General features: G+C 31.9%; 1 protein-coding gene across 1 annotated transcript; it reads left to right on the top strand.

Annotated features, from left to right (window-relative positions):
• Positions 1–9157: 9157 nt before the first annotated feature.
• LOC106469880 (uncharacterized protein C1orf198 homolog) lies at positions 9158–20909 on the top strand. The gene is made up of 4 exons (XM_013930399.2): positions 9158–9630; positions 14525–14575; positions 17052–17513; positions 19728–20909. The coding sequence occupies exons 1-4, from the start codon at positions 9337–9339 to the stop codon at positions 19767–19769; spliced, it is 849 nt and encodes a 282-aa protein (XP_013785853.1). The 5' UTR covers positions 9158–9336; the 3' UTR covers positions 19770–20909.
• Positions 20910–21615: the final 706 nt, after the last annotated feature.

Here is a 21615-nt window from a genome sequence, read left to right on the forward strand (position 1 = left end):
AAGATGGAGTACCGTGTCACACTGCTAGAAACACCCAAAAGAGGCAGGAAGAATATGGTATCTAGAAGTTGCCCTTGCCGAGCCACTCTCCTGACATGAACCCCATCGAAAACCTTTGGGCCATACTCGACCAGCATGTCAAGAAACAACCAAAAAACCAACTTCGAAGAGCGATCTACTCCAAGTTTTGAAGCAAGAGTGGGCGAAAATCCCACAATCTAAAATTGACGAAATGATTCTCACGATGCCCCAAAGGATCAACAAACTCCACGAAGCGAAAGGAAGATCTACTAGATATTAATTAAATTATAAATATATCAATTCATGTGAATATGACTGAAAATTTTCATTTTTTCTGAAAAGGTAGTGTCTATTTACTTGTGACCACGCTGTGTATATAAAGATTTATCTTTCTTGCTTTTTACATAGTAAATCGAGGGGTTTTAATACGTATTTCACGTTGAGGTTCCTTTCACATTATTTGTTACTAAACACATATTTCATGCTACTTACATAAAAACATGTTAATTGTTGCGTTACTTTCTCTTTAACAGTATTGACTGATTACTGTCAGTGAATGATATCAGGGAGGAAGAACTTAATGAAATGGGTTTCACGCAGCACAAAAATTGTAATAGGTTTACTGTTGTATATAATTTTGTTCGTTGATATTTTACAAGAGAAACACTGTTTGCCTTTTCAGCCACTTAAACCATCAAGTTGCTATTTCCCCCTCCTTTCACAACCACGCTACTCTTCAGCTATAACAATTATAAGTTTTTGATTTCTACTGGGATATTGAATTAGACGTGGTATTATCACTAAAACCTATACGGACTCCATTCCAAGTCCACCAAGGTAACGTAAAGAGTGTTTTCATGAACGAATTCAAAAAAGTGTTAACCTTTACAAAATGTTTTAAACAAATGCAGGCCATCAAATATCTGTTTAACAAACATTTATTTATTAGAAACTGAGAGTCACAAATAAAACTATAGAAATTTCACAGCAGGAAAAAATAGGAATCAATTCTCTTCGCCGCAAAAAAAAATATAGTAAGTTATAAGTTTCTTTTTGAAGTTTAGGATAAAGCTACCCAATGGGCTATCTGTTCTGCGCCCACCACCGATTAGAAACCTGGTCTTTAGCGTTATAAGCCTTATCGCTGTGCCGCTGGGGAGAAGTGAGTTATAAGAGTCACGGCCAAAACCAACTAATCAACGAGAGTAGCACAAGATTTGGTGGTGGGTTTTGTTCATTAGCTACCTTTTATCTAGTCTAGTGGTTCCCAACCTTTTGTAATCCATTTGGGGGAAAACGGACCTTGTATAGGCCTCTTCCGCTCACCCCCTGGACCCTCATTTCGCACCCCAGGGGTGCCAACACCCCTGGTTGGGAACCCCTGATCTAGTCTATCAGTTCAAAATACCTAGTCGTTGAGTAGTTTTGCATAAATATCAGAAATCAAACACCATACAACACAGCACATTTCAATAAGTGACCATGAACTATAATTTCATCTTTTGAATTTTCATATAAAATTGTGAGAAATATATGAAAATTGAATGAAATACTGTAACATACAGGAAGCCTAAGAAAACAAAAACCCAACGTTTTGCAAAGAAAATTGAGGTCACTCGGGATTTACGTTCAATATCACGTAAGATTAAGCTGAACAAAATAAGCGTGATCATTTATTTAGATTAATTTCTTTAAGTCTGAAAAATATGTTTATGAGAATGAATTTTGTGTTATGTTATTACGTTTTTCCGCTTCTCTTCATGGTTAATTTCGTTATAACTTGATACGTCATCTTATAACAATCACAAATTAATATAAACAATGTGTCATTTATTTATTTTACCCTTCATATTCTGTAATTTACAAAGTAAAATGCCTTCTTTTGAAACAAGTTTTTTAATTTTCCAAAGAAATTTGTACATATTATTTCTGACGTTTACGATTAAACCATAAAGATCTAAAACATATATTCATTGATAAATTGTATCCGTGACGAATTTCTAGGTGCTAAAATTCTAGAAACGTCGAAAGGAATTACGGTGTATTTTCATTAGAACTGGTAATTCCAACTATCGTAGGCAGAAAGCTACTTCGTTCATACTACCTCTGACAAATACCCAAGAGTTAACTTGCCCAACCAATCATAAACACTACTATGACATCTATCTCACGTGCTTATGACTGCTTTCACCGAAATGTTTGATTTTTATACTAGGCACTTTGCAACAGTAATCATGGTCTACGTATTATACAAGTAAAATAATATTCTGCGGGTCGTTCAAAAATTATTTTTCAAAATATTAAAAATGGATGCTACAGTGAATCTCATAAACAACCATAGGTGGAGGTGGACAAAACATTTTAATTACCTATCTTAAGTCTTAAATGTTGAATATCAAATTAAGTTTGATCAAAAGACGGGAAGTAAAAAAAAAAAATCGGATACTCGAGAAGCATCTGATTTTATACAGGACACTTCGTTCCTTACCTAATCCCCCCCCCCCAAAAAAAAACCAAATAACAAAGAAAATTTAAAGTTTCACGTCTATGTTCGCATCATTCTGATTATTAGTATATTTTGTAAGATACCAGTAGTTGATCATCAAATAACTATGTCTCACTAACAGAAGCATCTTGGACGATAAATAACATTTAACTATTGACACCATTTCTTTTCCTGTGACGCAAGAAACTTGAAATTTCTTTCGGATTCTAAGTGTACACTAAAAATATTTAGCCATTTTTAATAATATTCTTACACGCAACTAACAAAATATAATTTATACTATATATGCCATTCTTTCTTTTATCATTTGTGAAGTAATTTTCCATATTTTCAGGAAGCAACGTGCATAAATAAACTTATGAAGGATGCATTCGTTCATTGATTTCTAGTAACTCAAGCCTGTTAGTAGGTTAATTTCTAGTCAGCACCACCCAACGCCAACTCTTGGGCTACTCTTTTTACCAACGAACAGTAAGATTGACGGTCAAATTATAACGGCCACACAGCTGAAAGAGCGAGCATGTCTGGTAAAGAAGATTTGAAACCGCGCCCCTCAGGTTGTGAGTCGAGTGCCCTGACCACCAAGCCATATTTTTAACAGAAAGATTACAAGAATTATTAACGAGAACTCTGACATACGTACCATCAAGTAAAACGAAGTGGGAAATATACAATAGTTTCCAAAAAGAAAAGATTTTACTTCAACTCACAAAGTTGTTTAATAGCCAACTTATTTAATATTCTCTTTGTATTTGCACTGTATAACCCCCATCACCTTATTCCGCGACCTTAACATTTTTATATAATTTTTAAGACAGAAGAAATGAGCTCACATTTCTCTAGAATTAACCCTAGGTTGGGGTTGTTTCAATATGTGAATAGTTGAAATTAACTGAACAAAAATCCTATGTTTTTTTAACATAAGTTAAACGATCTTAATTTTTTCTGGCAATACAGTATTATAAGTGAAGGTACTAATTTATATTTAGCTCTATGAAAGTTAAAATAAAATATAAGTATTTTATTTATAACCCAATAACTTTGATTGATAGTTATTATGATAATAATTATAAGATGAAAACTAAAGAGGAAAAAAACAACAACAAAAAAGCCGTGGAGTTGGTTTAGAAACTAATACTGGAGAATAGCATCTATGTGAAGTGGCAGTAACAATAATCGCACTAGCATTCCATTTACTTTAAAATAAACGCACACGAAACTGATGTTATTAATTACAAAGAACGAGATACAAAAATGATTATGTTTTACAAGTAGATCATAAAAATCTCTTGTCTATTGTCAATTTATGCTTGTGTTGAAAAAAAGAACAAGTTGATACTTTTCACTGAGATATAGGCCCAGCTTATCTCTCTTTGGTTAACTTGTGTTCAGAATTACTGAGGAGGAATATAATTCTTCGAAACTAGTATAATCCAATAACACACGTTAATCAAAGTGTAGATTAAACTGGACCTCTCTTAAAGTTTGACTTCGAGATTAAACAATTTTCGGAATACTAAGTTTGTTTATTACGTAATTACAATGATGTATCCAATATATGCCTGTTAGTCTGTATTGTCATAAGGCATGGCTGTGTACCGATAGTACTCACAGAAGATTAGTCTGAGTGCAGAAGACTTTATCAGTGGAAGTTTAGTTGGGAAGTATAAACAAAACGGCGAGTAGTCAGATCGACTTTTATTTTTATTTTCGACAATAGTACAAAGTTATAATAAACATTGTTGGATAAATGTGACAAGTGCAATATTATTATATTTTCTTATAATACTGCTACCTACTGATAAGGTAAACCAGTTGAAGTTTAATAGTTGCTTTACACATGGTTTAATTTTAGTTTCTGGTCAAAATTTAAAATATGCATAATTTATAGTACTTCAGAATTATATAACCAAGTTACAATGCTAATTTTGGCCCCACTCAGAAAAAGTATAAGTAGGCGCCTATATCCAAACACTAGTAGAGTTAAAAAAAAATGTCCAACTATCTGGGAGCTTCATATCTTTACACATAGCACCAAAAATTGGTGGATTTAAGATACAGTTTAATTAAACAAATTCCTTGTATGGCATATATTTCATTATTATCTTATTAAAAACAGTCGATGTTTTTCTCAGCGAAAGGGCTAATAACCAGGCGAAAAGAAGGGGAAGTGTGATATGCCGGCACATCATATGTTTTCTACCTGCTTTAGTGATATAAGATTTTTCGTTTATTTGGCGTGTATGCAAATATCTGGTCAAATAAAAATCCACGTAAACTAGAGGATCTGGACGTCCTCAAGCTCCTTGAAGATATGTTATACGGAAGAGGATGGGCATAAATACACATTAAGCCTATAGACATTTTGCATGACCACTATCTGTTCACAATCATAATTAAATATTTCATTTCCTTTAACCTATGCACTCGGCTGAACCTTTGACAAATTAGAACTCAATCAACATTTGCATTGAAATTCAGAATTTCAATATTTAAGATCAAGTTTCAGCCACAATCAGTTAGTGAAGCAGTGTTCCTGACTCGTCCAACTCTTGATCTAGTTTCTGTTAGTTTTTTTCTACACTGACTGTGAAGATGGATTCCTCAGGGCAAGGCTGAAACGTCAGAAAGATAAATTAGGGTAACGGCAATGTAGACAAGCCAGATGGCTCATCCGACAGTTCCAGTCGTAAATTAGAGAGCCTCCACCTCGAGGGCTGAACCATTCATAGAGTCCCATAAGAGGTATGCTGCTATAGTGAGTGAGTGAGGCACCACCGACCAATGACCACGGGAGACGTCCCAGAAGAAGCTGAGAGTAGAACTCTCTTCCAAGCCCTCTGATGTAATCATGAACCTGTTCAAATTAGAGAAGATTCCAATGCTCAAGCTCCAGTGACAGGAAATGAAAGTCAAGTGAATAGAGGCCTGGGCTTTCTATAACAAGGAAGAAGATTGGCTGAGACAAAGGGTCACTCCTTCACTGAAATACGAAGAGGTATGGTGCATGCAAGACAGGCTACATGAAGCTGAGCAGAATCTGATAGGTTCCCAAACCAACATCAAGGTATTCACAACCACCAATCAAAAAACAATGGCAACATTGGAAGTTCTGCTGGTGAGGTTAAGGTAAGCAGAGTGAAGCCTTGACGGCTTTTTGGAGTAAGTGAACATTTTGTGTATATTTATAGTGCCCTCTGCCTTTCATACTTATGAATGTGAATGAAAGATAGTGGCCTAATGGCTTTCTGTTCTGGATTTGAGGTATTTTATGTGTGTGTGTGTGTATATATATCTTTTTCTGCAAAGAATGACAGTACTTTCACTCCCTGATGCATGCTAGTATGTATGAAATAATAGGGATTTAGTTGTTGTTGTTTTTTTGTCAAAGTGTATGCCTTATTTATACTTAATGTGCCACAACTCGCTCATGTCGAAATAAATGACTTATGTCAATAGTGTTCTGACCACTACTGTTTTTGTTGTACCCCAGCCGGCTTGAAGAGCTCTTGATTGAGCAAAATGCATTGCCGGCAATGGATATAACGAATATAGTGTGATGATTAGAATGTTATTATTACGCACTATTCTAATTCTTGAAAATCCATTAGGAACGAGATAAAGGATGTAATGTTCAAAATTTAAATTGGCCTAATAACAATGTCTTATGACGAGTGTAGTTGTAATCATGCTTCGCCAGCTTGTAAAAGGAGTTTACATCATAATAAAAGATAAAATGCCTTTTCTTGTTATCACAGTGTATTGTTTTCTTGTGTTTTAAAAGTGTAATTAAAATATTGGGTTTTTAACTTCGCTCAAAGCTTTTATAGATATATTTTCTAGTTAAAGTTTTACTAATTATTATTTCAAGCCATTGTTTCATTTAAACTGATAAGCAAAGTATTGTAGTTAGTGTGATTTATTGTTAAAAGGTTTGTGACGTCCGTACGGAGTGAATGTGTTTTTAGGAACAAAGTAAAGTTAACGTGCTCTGCTCCTTGACAATGTCACGAGTTTAATGGTTATTCGTTTTAAAGTTGAATTTAATTATTGACTTCAGGTCAAACCCGAAACAGAAAAGGGAGCCAAAGTGTGATATTCAGGCATAGTATACGTTTTCTACCTGCTTTAGTGATATAAGAATTTTTTAACTTTTCTGTTAATTTAGTTTGCATGCAGTTTTAAGCTAAACACGTGGTTCAGAAAGTCGATCAGATTGCCTCGTTCTAGATATTTTGTTTCTTTGTTTTCAATAATACACACTGTCTATGCTGCCCAAAAGGATATTGCAGTTACATATAGCATCCGGATTGAAAGGATCCTTCGTTGTCTGAATGTTACAGCCGACCAATGCTGAGAGAGAACAAAAGTAACGAGGTAAAACTATCGACTAGTCAAAGAAACCGAGTGCATCTATTTAATTCAGACGTGTTTTCTTAGTTCAATTTCAACCTGGAGATCGACAAGTAAAGTTATATTTGGAAATCAACGTGTTTAGTCCCATGGAAGCTTCTCCCGAGAGAAAGAAAGCTGCGGAGCTATGCAAACTCCAGTAGAAGCAACTGTGATTTTGTTTGTGGAGTAACTATATTGTCCTTTTTTTTGTCTGATAATAAAGATTTTCCCATTTTTATTAACTTTGTCCTATCTCATTATTTCACACACTACGAAAACTCAGTCAAGCTATCAGATAAAGACTATTCACTTATATTTCCTGATCGAATTTGCTTTTACTTTCGTGTCTATCTAATACTTGTTGGGAAATGAGTTTTCACTTTAAATCACCACAAGAGAGGTGTTGGTCCAAGTAATTATTGTCTTAATAAGATGTAACATCCTCCTTGTCTTGAACTACAGTTCAGTTACTCTCAATTATGTCTGGCTCTCCCTGTGGGACAACGATAAGATTCCGGGCTTACAACACTAAAATCTAGGCATCGAATCCCCGCGGTAAACAGAGCACAAATAATCCATTGTGTAGCTTTGCGCTAAAAAACAGCAACTAGATAAATGGTCCACAAACTTTTTTATGGCATCTCTCTTTCTAACATGTGTTTCCCATATTAATTATTAATACTATGTTAGTTAATAGTAATAATATTTCTAGGGTCGTTTTAAAAGCTTCTTTATTTTTAAATTTGTACTTTAAGATTTAATTTATATGCTCCTATAGTCATAATTGTGCGCCCCACAGTTTTCGCACCATGGAGCTAGATTTGAACAGGAATCTATCACAATAATAGAAGGCGAAAACTAGAAGCTGTTACTCGTTATAAAATATTAATTTGTCCTTTATTTTCTTTCGAAGTTAATTCAAAAAATAGTGGCCCTATCATAGACATGTTTGCATTTATTGTATAATTTACGTAACTTTACAGTTAAAATATTAAGTCCCGAAAGACTAATTTAACACCATATAGAAGCGGAGCTTTCATTTATCGATTTCAAACCAGGATTATAAAACATGATGACTTGGAGCAAGGCAAAAAAAAAAAAATATTACCAAGAGAAAATACTTGATGATATATGACACGAACCACTCCACAGAATAATGTTACGTCTCCGTTCGTTAGTTAATTTTCCGTAAAAATTCTTCCCGAAGAATTTTACCGATACAAGTCCTTTCTTAAATAAAACTGGTTTATTCTTTGTGAATACAACTTTGCGATACACTTAATTTCCACAGTCGCTCTATAACAAACGCTATAATTCACAACGAACTTCTCACGTGCTCAACAATATTCTTACTCATTACCTTACGTTGCTTCTTCGCCGGTCTTATATATATATACAAGACTACCCCAATCTAGTAGTCTCCCGAATTTCATGAAGGTTCGAGAAGGAAGTGGCGTGATACGAGAGTCACGTGACCTGCGTTGTCGTAACAATAATAACTAATCATAAAATATTACTTAACGATGAAATAGGAGAAACAGTAATCATATAGACAGACACTAGTAACATGTAAATAAATTATATTTTTCAACCTGCAGCAGAGTACTTTTCAATATAGTGACTGGGTGACACAAATGTCACCTAGTCAAGAAAATTTGTCGCCAAGTAAATAGAATTTTATACTCCTGGGCGACAATGATTTTTTGATAAATCACGATTTTTTTCTCTACCTTATAATGGGCTTCTTACTTGTAAACAGTAAATGGCTACCCTTAAAAAAGGCTCTGACCTGCAGTCATATTTTCGATTCAAATGGTAATATTTAAAAATGCCAATCTGTTGATTTTAACAAAGGCTATCTATGCTCTGGCCACTACGAGTATCGAAACCCGATATTTAGCGTCTTAAGCCTGTAAACTAACCGCTAAGCCACAGGAAAGGAGGGATATTAATTAACAAACATTGCATGCAAAGTATATAAAAGGAAAATACTTTATCATCTTCAGAAACCCTCACACATAAAAAATATTAGCCGACCATTTTCGACCTTAAGCGTACATCAAGTAGCACTTAGGCGAAGACTTATTACATTACGTACTGAAAAGAAAGACGTTTAATATATATATGCGTTTTATTTGTTTGTTTTCTAGAGGAGGAGAAAGCTATTTTTTCCCCTGTTATATATCTGATAAATAATAATATATTACACTAGGTAGCGCTAAGATGATTTTCTTGATTACGTTGTAAATCAACGAAGCATTGTCAGGTTATAATCTGTAATTAATATTGCATGCTGGGGTTTTTATAGTTTTAAAATGGGCATGTAGCATTGTTCGGAAGTATTTGTGAGTTGAATTTGAACTATCTTTAAAGTTTAGGCTTTATATTTTTGTACTACGTATAACTGGCTTACAATGGCTTCAGTGAAAGAAAAGGTGGAAGAATATTTTTCTACCATGAATCCCATAGCTACCAGGATGATGGATGACATGAAAACGGTGATGGAAGAGTTCAACGAAGAATGGGAAGAGTTCAGTTTGGAAGAGAAATCTTGCCTTCTGTGGAGATCAGTAGTGAAAGCTAATGTTGAAGAAAAATATATTTGTGATGAAAGTAGTGAGAAAAGTGTGGAATGCTTCCCAGTTCTTGATATCAAAATGGGAGAAAAAATTATTGTTGATGAAGATACATCAAATGGAAAGCCATTTGTTAGTAATTTAATTTCTTCTTCTGTTTTTGTTTGTTTGTTTTGAGTAAATTTAATGAAAGATACAAATCTATGAATATCCAATAATTGTGCTAGTGTACAGTAAGAATACATTAACTAAGAAATGTGTTGAAATTGAAACATACAAACTGATGAGGTATATATTCTGCCTTGTTTTTACAAAGAATGCACTGTTATATGCATTTTTAATTAAATGTCACAAAAAATTATGGCTAGTGTAAATTTATATCAGCCATCTGTGTTGATGCTGTTCATAAAGCATGAAAAGTGTTTATAAATTAGCATTCCAAGCATCCTTTTATGGGGAAACTTTATTTTTTTTCCCCACATGATACAACTTAATTGAAATCTTAATTTTGCAAAAGCAATTTTTCGTGTTTTTTTTTTTTTATAATTTAGTTTTAAAATATAATTTTACTATGTCATGTTTTCTTGGATATCATTGGTATAGTAGTGGTTATTTCAGTAATTAAAAATTGTCATGTGTACTTTTTTTTCAATTGCGTTTTTAGAAGAAATAATAATAAAACTATTTAAAAAGTGGTTTCAAAAGGTAAAGTCTGAGTTTCAATACTCGTGGTGGGCAGAGCAAAGATAGCCCATTGTGTTGCTTTGTACTTAACTTCAAACAAACCTAGGGTAAAGTACACAATTAATAACATTTATGAATATGCTCTGGTTTATGTCACATTTGCAAAAATGGAGATGATGGATATATTTTCTCCAAAAACAATAGTAGATCACTTGTTTAAAATGTTAATGTTATAATCATCAGTTAATGTTTCAGATTTTGCACTGATGCAAATGTAAGAGAATTGGGCATAATATTTATGCTAAAGTCAAAATCATATGTTAGTCTAATAATTAAAAGAAGTCTTTATCAGTTGGACAGTGTTTTTCCCTCAGTATAAATATTTATTCAAATCTACCTAATGTTATGCTCACTGTTTTAACTTAAGTAGTTTAACATTAGTGGCTTTAAAGTCTTAAGTAATGTTTCTGGATTTCACTGTCCAATGAATCATTTCTATTCAACACTTGCTTTAAACCTGTTTGTTTGAAAATGTATTGTGATCTCTCTCATTGTCAGTAGATTATTGTAATAGGAGTAAATTACTCAGTGAAGAATGTATTTCACAATTGCATATTATACAAAGGTTTCACACTCAGTTAAACTTGTTTCCCCTGCTACACTTATTTCATTAACTATTTCTTGTGTAATAAACATAATACTTCATACTATCACACAAGTAGTTTGCCAATGCCATGAGATTGCCATTTTGCACAGGGTCAAAGAAATTCTTGAACAGTATTTTTTGACTAAAAACTATCTCCCATGCATAGATAAAGAGTACTTTAACAGTACTATACTGTGTATTTGCTATGGCCTCATAACAGTTTTCAGCAGTCTCTAGTTTGGGAACTCCTGCATTAGAATGTTATAAGATGCTTGTTCTGCCTTAGTGATAGTGAATATTGGACCAGTGCCTAAATGCAAAATGCATAGTTTTGTGATATTGATTGTGTTGTAATGTGGTTCTTTTTTAGTTCTTTAAAATTATCAGGTGAAAATCCTTCCATGTCAAATCCACTTAAACAAAAATAATTTATTTTCATCTTTTACAAAATTAACACTGTTGTAGCTTGTAGGCCTAAGTTTTTAGCCATTCTTAACTGTCATACACAACATAAAAGTCAACTTGTACAAAGTTGTGTGATAGCTAACACAGATTCATTCTTGAAACTCACATTCTTCATAGAATGTCATTATATATAGGACAATTGAATATACTGGAACACCACACCCATAGAACAAGACTTCACATCCTTAAGAGTTTTCTAGAAGTTTTTGGTATTTACTAACTTCGTGAACTTGACATTATTATGAACCCATAGTTTCCTCTAGGTAACAAACAAATTAAAAAATATATAACTTACACCAATTGCATTGGTGATATTTTTGTACAACACTGTGAAAGTAATGATCATGCAAGAAATACATGCTAAATACAATGAAGATCCATTGTATCATATCAGTTATTGTGAATTATTTAATGAATTGGCAAATGTATGTTTCATATTTTTCTGTGGGAAAACTGTTTCTTTAATATGGATCTTATTATCAGTAAAACTATATTTTTTGTTCATTGTTGATTTCTGTTAATTGCAAGAGTTCCATATAGAAACTCCATTTTTTTATTTTGATAATTTATTAATATGTTTTGTTATGTTTATCTTTAGTTTTTATTAAATTTACTAATTTGTTTTTTACTTGTTTGTTTATTCTTTTTTGTTTGCTTCTTACTTGTGGTTTTGTCTTTCTTTTTTAGAGTCTTCTCCATATATATAATGATTTTCCTCGATACTTTGGAATCTTTCATATCTTGCTAGTACTTTTATTTCTTTTTCCAGATGAATACGATCATTTAATAGATGTCCAAATAAATATGTGATGTGATTATGAAGTCTTAACATATCCTACAGACAACAAGAGAGTACTTGGTTCTTCAAGGCTGTCCTTTCAAACATACCCAATGTAAAAGTAGAAATTTACTCCTCCATCTTTATTTTCAGGAAATCATTGATTCATTCTTTTAAAATTCATGTAAAATGCTAGCTTTCACTGCTACTAATAGTAGCTTATTCCATAAACCAATCCTCCTATTAGAAAAATGAAAACTGTATTAATTGGGGCCAAGCATGTTTTTTCTGAACTTGTGCCCTCTCTTTTTGTTGTCTTAAGAATAAAGCACAAAGAAATTCAATACTTTTATTCTGTTGATGCACTTGATAATTGTGTAAACTTTAATAATATCACTCCTTATCCTTCCCACTTTTATTTATAATTGTTCATTTCTACAGTTTTTAAACTCAAACATACATATAGCTTAAAGCTTTAAGAAACTGAAATACTAAGTCTTTCATTATTAATTATACTATTTTTAACTCCCAACAAAAGCAACCTACAAAACAAAAGTAACTTATATTAGTACTGTTAAAATGAAAATTAACTTTAATTAGGTACATATTTGAAAATACTAATATTCCATTGTTATTTTGAGAACAGCCATCTGCATATCTCACAGTGCTATTTTCTCACCCTTTAATTATCCTCAAATTATCAGTTCTCATGAGATTCAGTACAGAAACAAATTCCACCCCTAAATCACCAGGAGAGCAAAACTAGGCCAGATCAAAACAATACTTATCCCTGTGAACTTTGAGACGTTTGCATCATATGAGGAAAGAATGGAAAATTACAGGTCACTAGCATCCAATCAAAAAAAGGGAAGATTCAAAAATGTATTTTTTAACACAAATTCAGTGTTCTTTTATGAGACTTATTTAGACATATATGACTTATAACACTAAAGTACTTAGTCTATTAGCACTAACAAAGTGATTTACTTTAGTGCCAAGTATTACCATTACTAATATCACATAATGGGTATTTTGCTCCTTGAATTAAACTGCAATTCTCAGAATTAAAACTTCTGTGACTTTTTTCTTCATCCAGTACTTGACATATCTTTGTTGGTTTGCTGTATTTACCAGATACATGTTATTTTTATTTCTATATGAGCATCTATTGGGGACTCCCCAATGCAATTACAATGTAAGTTCAATAGAATAAGTGCTTTGTTGATGTTGATCGATAAAATTAGAATGGTATAATTTTCAGTTCAGCAGTAGACCCAAACTACAAGTAATCAGTTATCACCGAATAATTCATTTTTGAATTTTATTCTTTTCCTTACTAAAACTTGTAATTTCAGTGAATAAGGTATAGAAGCCTAATCTATTATTCAGTTCACTACTTCCTCTTCAATAGACTAGTTATGCTGAATCATAACTCTTCAATACTGCTTGGGAGAGAAAACCAAAGTGATAGAATATGCCTTTCTCTACTAATGGTAGTCAAATGATTTGTAGAAATTGTTGTGTAACTTGTCAGTAAGTTTATTGTAAGAGTGACCTCCCATGCTTTGTGTTTGTTTTATTGCTGATACAGGCTTTTGTTTCTTTTGAACTTATGAATATGTTCTGATGAATAACGTGCCTTATGCACAATATTTGTTTATTTTATGTATTTTTTTACATATTTATGTGGATAGACATTTGTGGTGCTGCTTATAGTACCAACAAAACATATAAATAAAATGAATGAAGCATGTTACTCATTGAGAATCAAATTCAAAACTAAATTTATTAACAAAATATAACCATTTACATAATAAGTTTATAATACTAGAAACTTGGCTTGTGTTAGACTACTCAAATATACAGTGTAATGTTGACATGTAATTTTGAACATAGTTTTTATTTTCATGAAGTGATTTACTGAATAACCACTTTTACATCTTAGCAATGTGTGTTCTGTTGATTTGATTATGATAATATATTATGTGAAATAAAAAAATGATCCTACTCTGTAAGTTTGTTTTAAGTTGAAACATGCAAAAGGTTTCCTACTGTATAATTGTTTTTCTAAGTCACATGCCATTTTTTTTAAAGGTTACAAAGTTACACTTACTTTTTACTTTGAATTATTTAAAATCAAGGCACAAAGAATATTCATTAGTAAAATGGATTACATTTTGTATAAATCAGACTTTGTTGTAGAAGTTGAATTAGGTGTTTTGTTGTATATGTTTTAATAAACTAGCTTGTACTGGTTTCATCATGATATTGAAAGTTTTTTAAAAAGCTAAACTCCTTATTGTATTATATATATTTTTCCACATTCTGTTAGCTTTGAAAATGATACAGCTGGTCTTCATAGCATTAAAAATTAAGGTTAATTTTAATGGTTTAATGATTTTCATTTTTATCATTTAGTATGAGCTAAGATTATTGATTTCCTTTTGTTGTAGGGATGTACATGGAGAGATGAACATTCTGCTCCATTCATGTGGGAAACCCAGGTAAACAAAACTTTACATCATGTGCAGCTGTTTTCCAACAAATTCTAAACATATTGTACCTCTGATGTATAATGCATTTTTTGGTATTTCATGTTTGTGTAAAAATGAAACTAAAATTTCAAATTTAACATGTTACTGAAATTAATTAAAGCATAAGGTTATTCCTTTAAACTAAAATTATTTATAAAGATTTTATGTCCAAAGTATGTTAGTAGGATATTCCTGTTTTTCAGTTTTTACATGTGTAATTATAGCAAAACCTTTCATTAGGCACATTGTACAGTGCTTAGACTTTGATAGAAAGTGTTTTGGTAGCTCTGAGACACTTGTGAGACTTAAAGTTCAAGTTCTGTTAGGGAAAATATATTACCATGTTATGTTGGCATTACAGTATCACTTCACACCAACACTCTGAAGTCCGTGCTCTATCATTTGAACTATCAGAGCTCCCATTGTCCTGCTCATTATAACAAATAATGTTTTTTTTAAGTAATACGAAAGATCAGAATGTTGAAAAATCTGTTGTAATGTGGGTTTGCAGGTTGCATCTCTGCTTTAATTCCCATTCTCCATTGACTGTTCTACCAGGACTTCATTTTCAAATAAACAATTCCTCATTCTGACATTTGCAAATTGTGATTTTCAAAATTATTGTGTTAACTTGTAAGACTAGTTGTCTCTGAGGCATTGAAACCAGAAGTGAAAGTCTACTAAAGTGATTAAACAATTAAGAGCTCATTCTTTAGTTTTTGATGCTAAACTGAGTAATAGACACTAATCCCCAAAATGCTTAAAACTGCAAAGAATAATTTCAAACCGTATCACATAATGCCTCAAATAAACAATAACTTTTTCAGCCTGTGATTTTAAGTTTGAACAGTAATCTATGATGAAAAGTATTCAGTTGACACAAAGGCAATAAAACAAAAGTAAATGCATTATTTTTCATATGATTTGTATTTTTTTTACCTAAAAAATATGTACAATATTGGTTTGTGTGTGTAATTTAACAGGCTTTTTAGTGAAGCTTAAACAGGCAGAAAGGACTATATCTATATGGATATTCTAAATGTAAGAGGGAAGTGGTGTTTAGAGGGAAACAGAATTTTCTTTGCTATATACTTTGATTAATTTGAAGTCAATAGTCTTGCCAGTTTTTCAAAATTTGTATAATGCTAGAGATGTTATAGGTAGAGTGCAATATAATCATAAAATAGCAACTGTAGAGTGATGATCTTGGTTCTGAACAACACATTGTAATCCTAGCCCAGCATTCAGTGACACCAGTTATCTTGTTTTTCTTAAAAACAATCTGCATATACAGCAGTTTCAGACATTCAGATTTGGTTGCCCACATCTTCAGTTCCCAAGGGCAGTTTGCGAGCCTAAAACACTTCACTGGCCCAACGGGATTTTGCCCGGTGTCCCGGCAGTCCAATCCGCCCCTGTCAGTACCATTTGAGTTTCAGTTTTGTTATTGTCATCTGATGTGGTTGGTTTTTAGAAATAAAGCCTTGTTTCCTTTGGAATTCTCCTCATAAAAAAGAACTGTTTGTAGACTTTCTAATTATTTGCTCTTTCCCTTCTCCAGATGAGAGTCTATAATTTTTTTTTTTGTATTTTATAATAAAGCAACTTAGTCCTTGTACTAAATGCCTTAGTGCCCATTGATTATATAAAGAGGTACATGCTACATGAGTTTGTGTTGCATACATGTTGGAAACATTTAAGTTTCTTATCTGTACAGTGTATATATAATTTTCTTGATATTCGTAATGTACTATTTTACCTAATCTGTTTATGTAAAATATTGTTCTTTGCTATGTTATTGTAAGAATTGCCTGTCACTAAATTTTAATGTAGCAGGTCAGCTTTTTATGGATGGTATCTAAACAAAATGAACATATTCTGCCACTTACTCGTTACTAAAAAATACCATTTTTGTGATTATTGAAGCCTTAGAAATTTTATTACACACACGCGCACACATATTCCTCACATTTTAATATAAGAATTACTACATGGGAATTTTTAATGTTGCACAGAAACTATGTATCAAAAGTTATATGGGAAATGAAGCTATTATTAATATGTATAATCTTTGTAACTCCAGAAACTTTAGCATCTTTATGGTTTTTATTGAAATCATTCTAATTTTACTGCATAGATAATTTTAGTTCTTAAAAGGAAACTTTAATTGAGAAGAGGTATCCATGTCTCATATTTTTCTGTCTTTAAGTAGTTTCACACATACATTGAGCTATTATAATGCACAATAAAACTTCTGAGAAACTAATTTATAAATTGTAAATCTGTTGCTATTGAAAGTGTAGTTTTGGTTAATTGAAGGTTTTGTAATAATGTTTTATAGATTATTTGCACAATTATCAGTCTTTACTGAAAAGAGGAGGGTTGCACTGTAATTTCCTCAAACTTCCGCTTGGAAGATAGCTTATATATATTGTTTTTATTTTAGAGTCAGTTGGATCTACGATTGTTTGCCGTAAACGATACACCTACATCTTTAAGGAAAAAGCAGCATAGTATTAAAACCCTTGATCTGGAGAAAAATAATAGATGTATCACTGTTGATTCTGAACCAGAAAGATTTGATAGTTCTGACTTGGATTCTTTGACACCAAAGAATACCAGGAAGAAATCTCTGCCACCTGGTGAAAGCTCGTCTACCTCCTTGCAGATGCCTGTCTTGATTACGGACAAGATCCAACATGATTGTAATGTTTCAGTAAGTAGCTCCAAAGAAACTCTTACTTTTGAGAAAGAACCAGAAACTGTAGAACCACCAACTGAACTTGAACAAAAACCAGATTACAAGTTTGAGGAAAATGCAAAGGACTTGGAAGAAATTAGTGATGATGTTGATTTAGACGTGAATGCAGAATATATCTCAAGATCTGATTTATCTAGCCCATCACAGGTACAGTATCTCTTTTTTTTTTTAATAATTTCTTTTGAAAAGGTGGGACAGCAGTAAGTCTATGGATTTACAACACTACAATCAGGGGTTCAAATTCCTATGGTGGACACAGCAGATAGCCTGATGTGGCTTTGATATAAAAAAACAACAAAAACTTGAAAAGATGTATGAAACACTGAATGATAAAATTAAATTTACTCCTAGGACTTGTAAAGCTAGTCAACATCAATTACGTATTTCATAATAAATGAGGATACACACTGGGGTATAAACAAATTACTTCACCAAAGACTTTTCTCAACCTAGAATAATATATGGCTTCCTAAGTTTACATTCTTTTCAATCAACAAAGTTAAGCTAGGGAGATTTTTTGCAAGTCAGACTTGTGGTTCTTGGCTGGTCAATACCTGATATGTTATATTACAGCATGTTTGTATATGTTGAAAGTGTTACCTTACAACAGTTAAAAATTACCAGTTACAAACACACTTTGCATCCTGAAGTTTAAAATATGAAAAATATGTAATTGGCTAATGATATTTTCTTATTTACAAAGGAACCATTGAAGACAATATTTATGCAAATATATTGTTCAATCAAGTGATAATGGAGAACACTGAAAAAAACTTTGCATTGTTCTGTGAAGTTTTATATATGAGACAGTACATGCATATTGTAACAACACTTTGGTTAGGGAAGAAAGAGCAGTTGTTGTTGTAAATGGAAATGCAAAGAAATCAATTTTTGTAACACTAAATATGCTGGCATTGTGGATACAATTTGATAAAAAATGCACAAATAGTCAAGTTTATAAACGTTTAAATACACACACGCATGTATATATGATACCATTCTTTAATAAAGTTCAGTATATCTCCATAGATTTCATTAGGTTGTCAAGAAATTAGTGTTGTGTTTTGGAACACTTTCATTAACCACCCCCCAAAAAACATACATCACGTATAATAGTTAAAAGAACCGCCTAAACGTCACATTAATGTAGCCTCTATAATGTGTAAAGTTTAGTGTACTCTAATCCCCTGTAGTGATGGTACACAAGGAGAAACACATTTGGCATGTAATTCTGTTTGAATACAAGAAGGGAAATAATACCTCTGTCACCACAAATAATATCAAAGAAGTTTTTGGAAATGTTTTGAACTTTCGTAAGTGTCAACGATGGTTCAGCAAATTTCATTCAGGTGACTTTAGCCTTAAAAAGTGAAGCTTTGCATTTGGTGGGACATCAGAGGAGTAATTCATTTCAAACTCCTCAGACTGCAGCAAACTGTCAATGCAGAGATCTATAGTCAGCAACTGAAACATTTAAATCAAGCCATTAATCAGAAATGCCATTCACTCCTCAATTGGAAAGGTGTTCTGCATGACAATGCATGTCCACATGTGGCACGTTTGACGCAACACAAGATTATGGAATTGGTTTGGGAAGTTCTCCCCCACCCACCATATTTTCCAGATATGGCACCATCAGATTAGTTTGTAAGATGTAAGATTGATTGTAATATGGAAAAGTGTCATCAATAAGAATGGAGACTATTTGATTTAATAAATGTTTTGTTTTGATATATAACTTGTTCTGGTTTTTTTCATCTAAAAAAGCAACATTAATTTCTTGACAACCTAATATTTGCATAGTGAAATGTTTGTTAACAGTACACGTAATGCATTTATCCGTATCCATCTAAAGAAGGGAGGGTCCAGTGACTTAAAAATATTAAGACCATTCACTACATGTGTATATAGATTGTTAAGAGGAGAAGTATTAAGTTAAACTTATTATAATATGCACTGTTTAATTACTATGATTCTATTAGTATGAATGATACTATACCAGTTTTAAATAAGACATCTTAAGTTTGTATGTAAAATTAATTTACTTTGGAGAGCTTAGATTTGTGATAAAGCAATTAGAACACTGAAGGATGGTGACTTGATATTAAGGTTTTTTAGTGATTAAAAATTTTCAAATATTTTTTTTTTTTTTTACAGTTTCTCATAATACGTTATAAACCTATTAGTTTTATTTGTTCAATAGTTGATAATTTACAAACTCAACTGATCCAAGTAATTTTTTTTCTTATCCTTAACACAATATATATTATAATTTTTTCTGTTTGTTTTAGTGATTTTCTATCAAATGTTTAAGAGATGGTGCTTTACCATATATTTTAGTTTTAGTATTTTCTTCCTCAGTTTATTCCTAAAAGTGGTTTCGACTTTCTTGATAACTGGTAAGGACTGTTGAAGACTAAAGACTTCATTATTGATGAAGCAGTAGAGAATAACTGGTGGAAACGTCGATATTTTACTGTCGTATATCTTGTTTTATATGCAAAAAAAGTATATTTTGTTTTCAATTCTTTACCTTTACACTCTACAACACTTATGTCTGTTAAAATAAACAATGCAATTTTTAATAAACAGGATCTTTAATTATAACACACTGTGTGTCACAGTTGTTTACCTGTAATTATCATTGTGTAGACTTCAGTGAGCATCATAAACTGTAAATTTTTAAATGGTTGGAGTTTCTATAACATGATTGAGATTTCTAAGAAGTTTAAAAACTTAAGAAGTACAGGTTTTTGAGATAATATTGATTGAACTGTTAGACCTTAACTATGAGTTTTCAGTTTTCTGATAGTCAAAAATTTGTGCATTTCTTGTTTACACCTATTTTAACAAATGTTAAGAAGTTGAAGTTAGATCTGTATCTGTTGTCAAATACAGAATGTTGATATGTACTTATGTGTCTGTTTTGTACTCTTTATATGAGTTTTTCAATGAACATTTGTGTTTTAGCTTATGATTTTGTAAGAACAAATGAAAATCATGTTCATTGAAAATACTTTGTTTGTGTTTTAATTGTTCTCTACCATATAGAGCTAAGCGATTTAATCGATTACCTATGAGCATGAAGTAATTTAAATTGGTGTTTCTAATTATTACTGTTTTCAATTATTCCAACAATCAATTAATTTAGATTACAATTAAATTGTTTATTATGAAAATAACCAACTAATGAAAATTAAAGTTTCAATTAATACTATTTTTGATTATTCCAACTATCCAAAATAATTGCCACCCAATTTCTCACTCTGTATTTTATATCACAAAGCTATTATGGCTATCTTCCACTGCTGCTAATTTTGGACCGCTGAGTAAAGGAAAGGCAGCTTATTAGCAGCACTTTTTGCCATCCTTCTTTATTTTTTGCTTGTATGTACCATTGTTTGAGGAACACTGTACTTATCAATAAGAAAATGCAACTAATTGCCCAGCTCTAGTTGTGGATTCAGAACAGTGATTTGATTTCATCTATTCCACTTTTCATGAGTCTCAGATTATGATTATCTCCAATATGAAATTGACAAATTTAAAACTTTTGATAACTTGCTGATCCCTTGTTTTTAAACATTCTCTAGTTTGTTATCACCATTATTCATGTGAAGAGGTGATGAATATTATGTGTTTAGTCAACCTTCAGTTTTATAGCTAAATTTGGGTTCACATACAGTGTACCTCACATGGTAATTGGTTCTTCAAACTCTTTATATACTTAAAACATTCAGTTAGGGGTTAAACTCTTCTTTTGTAGCATAATAATAAAATTATATAAAATCTTAACAAGAAAGTAGTTCTGAAATATCAGCTAAAAAATTATGATTTACAAGAAATTACCTGGAAAATTTTTCACTCGTACATTAAGTGAATTTTGTGTTAAAAATGTGTTTCGAATTTTTTGCACTGGCCCATTAACATGGTTGGCTGGTACTTATGCCTAAAGTCTATCTTAGTTCAGGTTCTAAACCCTTTGGAAGTAATTGTTGGTCTTTTGTAGGAAGACTTTCCATACAATTCTCAGAGATGGGATAATGCTTCCTAGTAACCTTGCCAAACTGTGTAAGCTTAGTAGTGTAAGGATACGGCTATGTTATTGATATTGTTACCTGAAAATTATTACAAGGAGACATAAACAGTTAAGTTGGTAAGCTCAGAACAGTTACTATCGATTTTCAGCAATAAAAAATACTGTCAAAATAACTTGAAAAAATCCTAAATTTAAAATTCTAATAATCTT

Source organism: Limulus polyphemus, unplaced genomic scaffold (assembly GCF_000517525.1).
Source record: "Limulus polyphemus unplaced genomic scaffold, Limulus_polyphemus-2.1.2 Scaffold99, whole genome shotgun sequence".
Classification (NCBI taxonomy): Eukaryota; Metazoa; Arthropoda; class Merostomata; order Xiphosura; family Limulidae; genus Limulus; species Limulus polyphemus.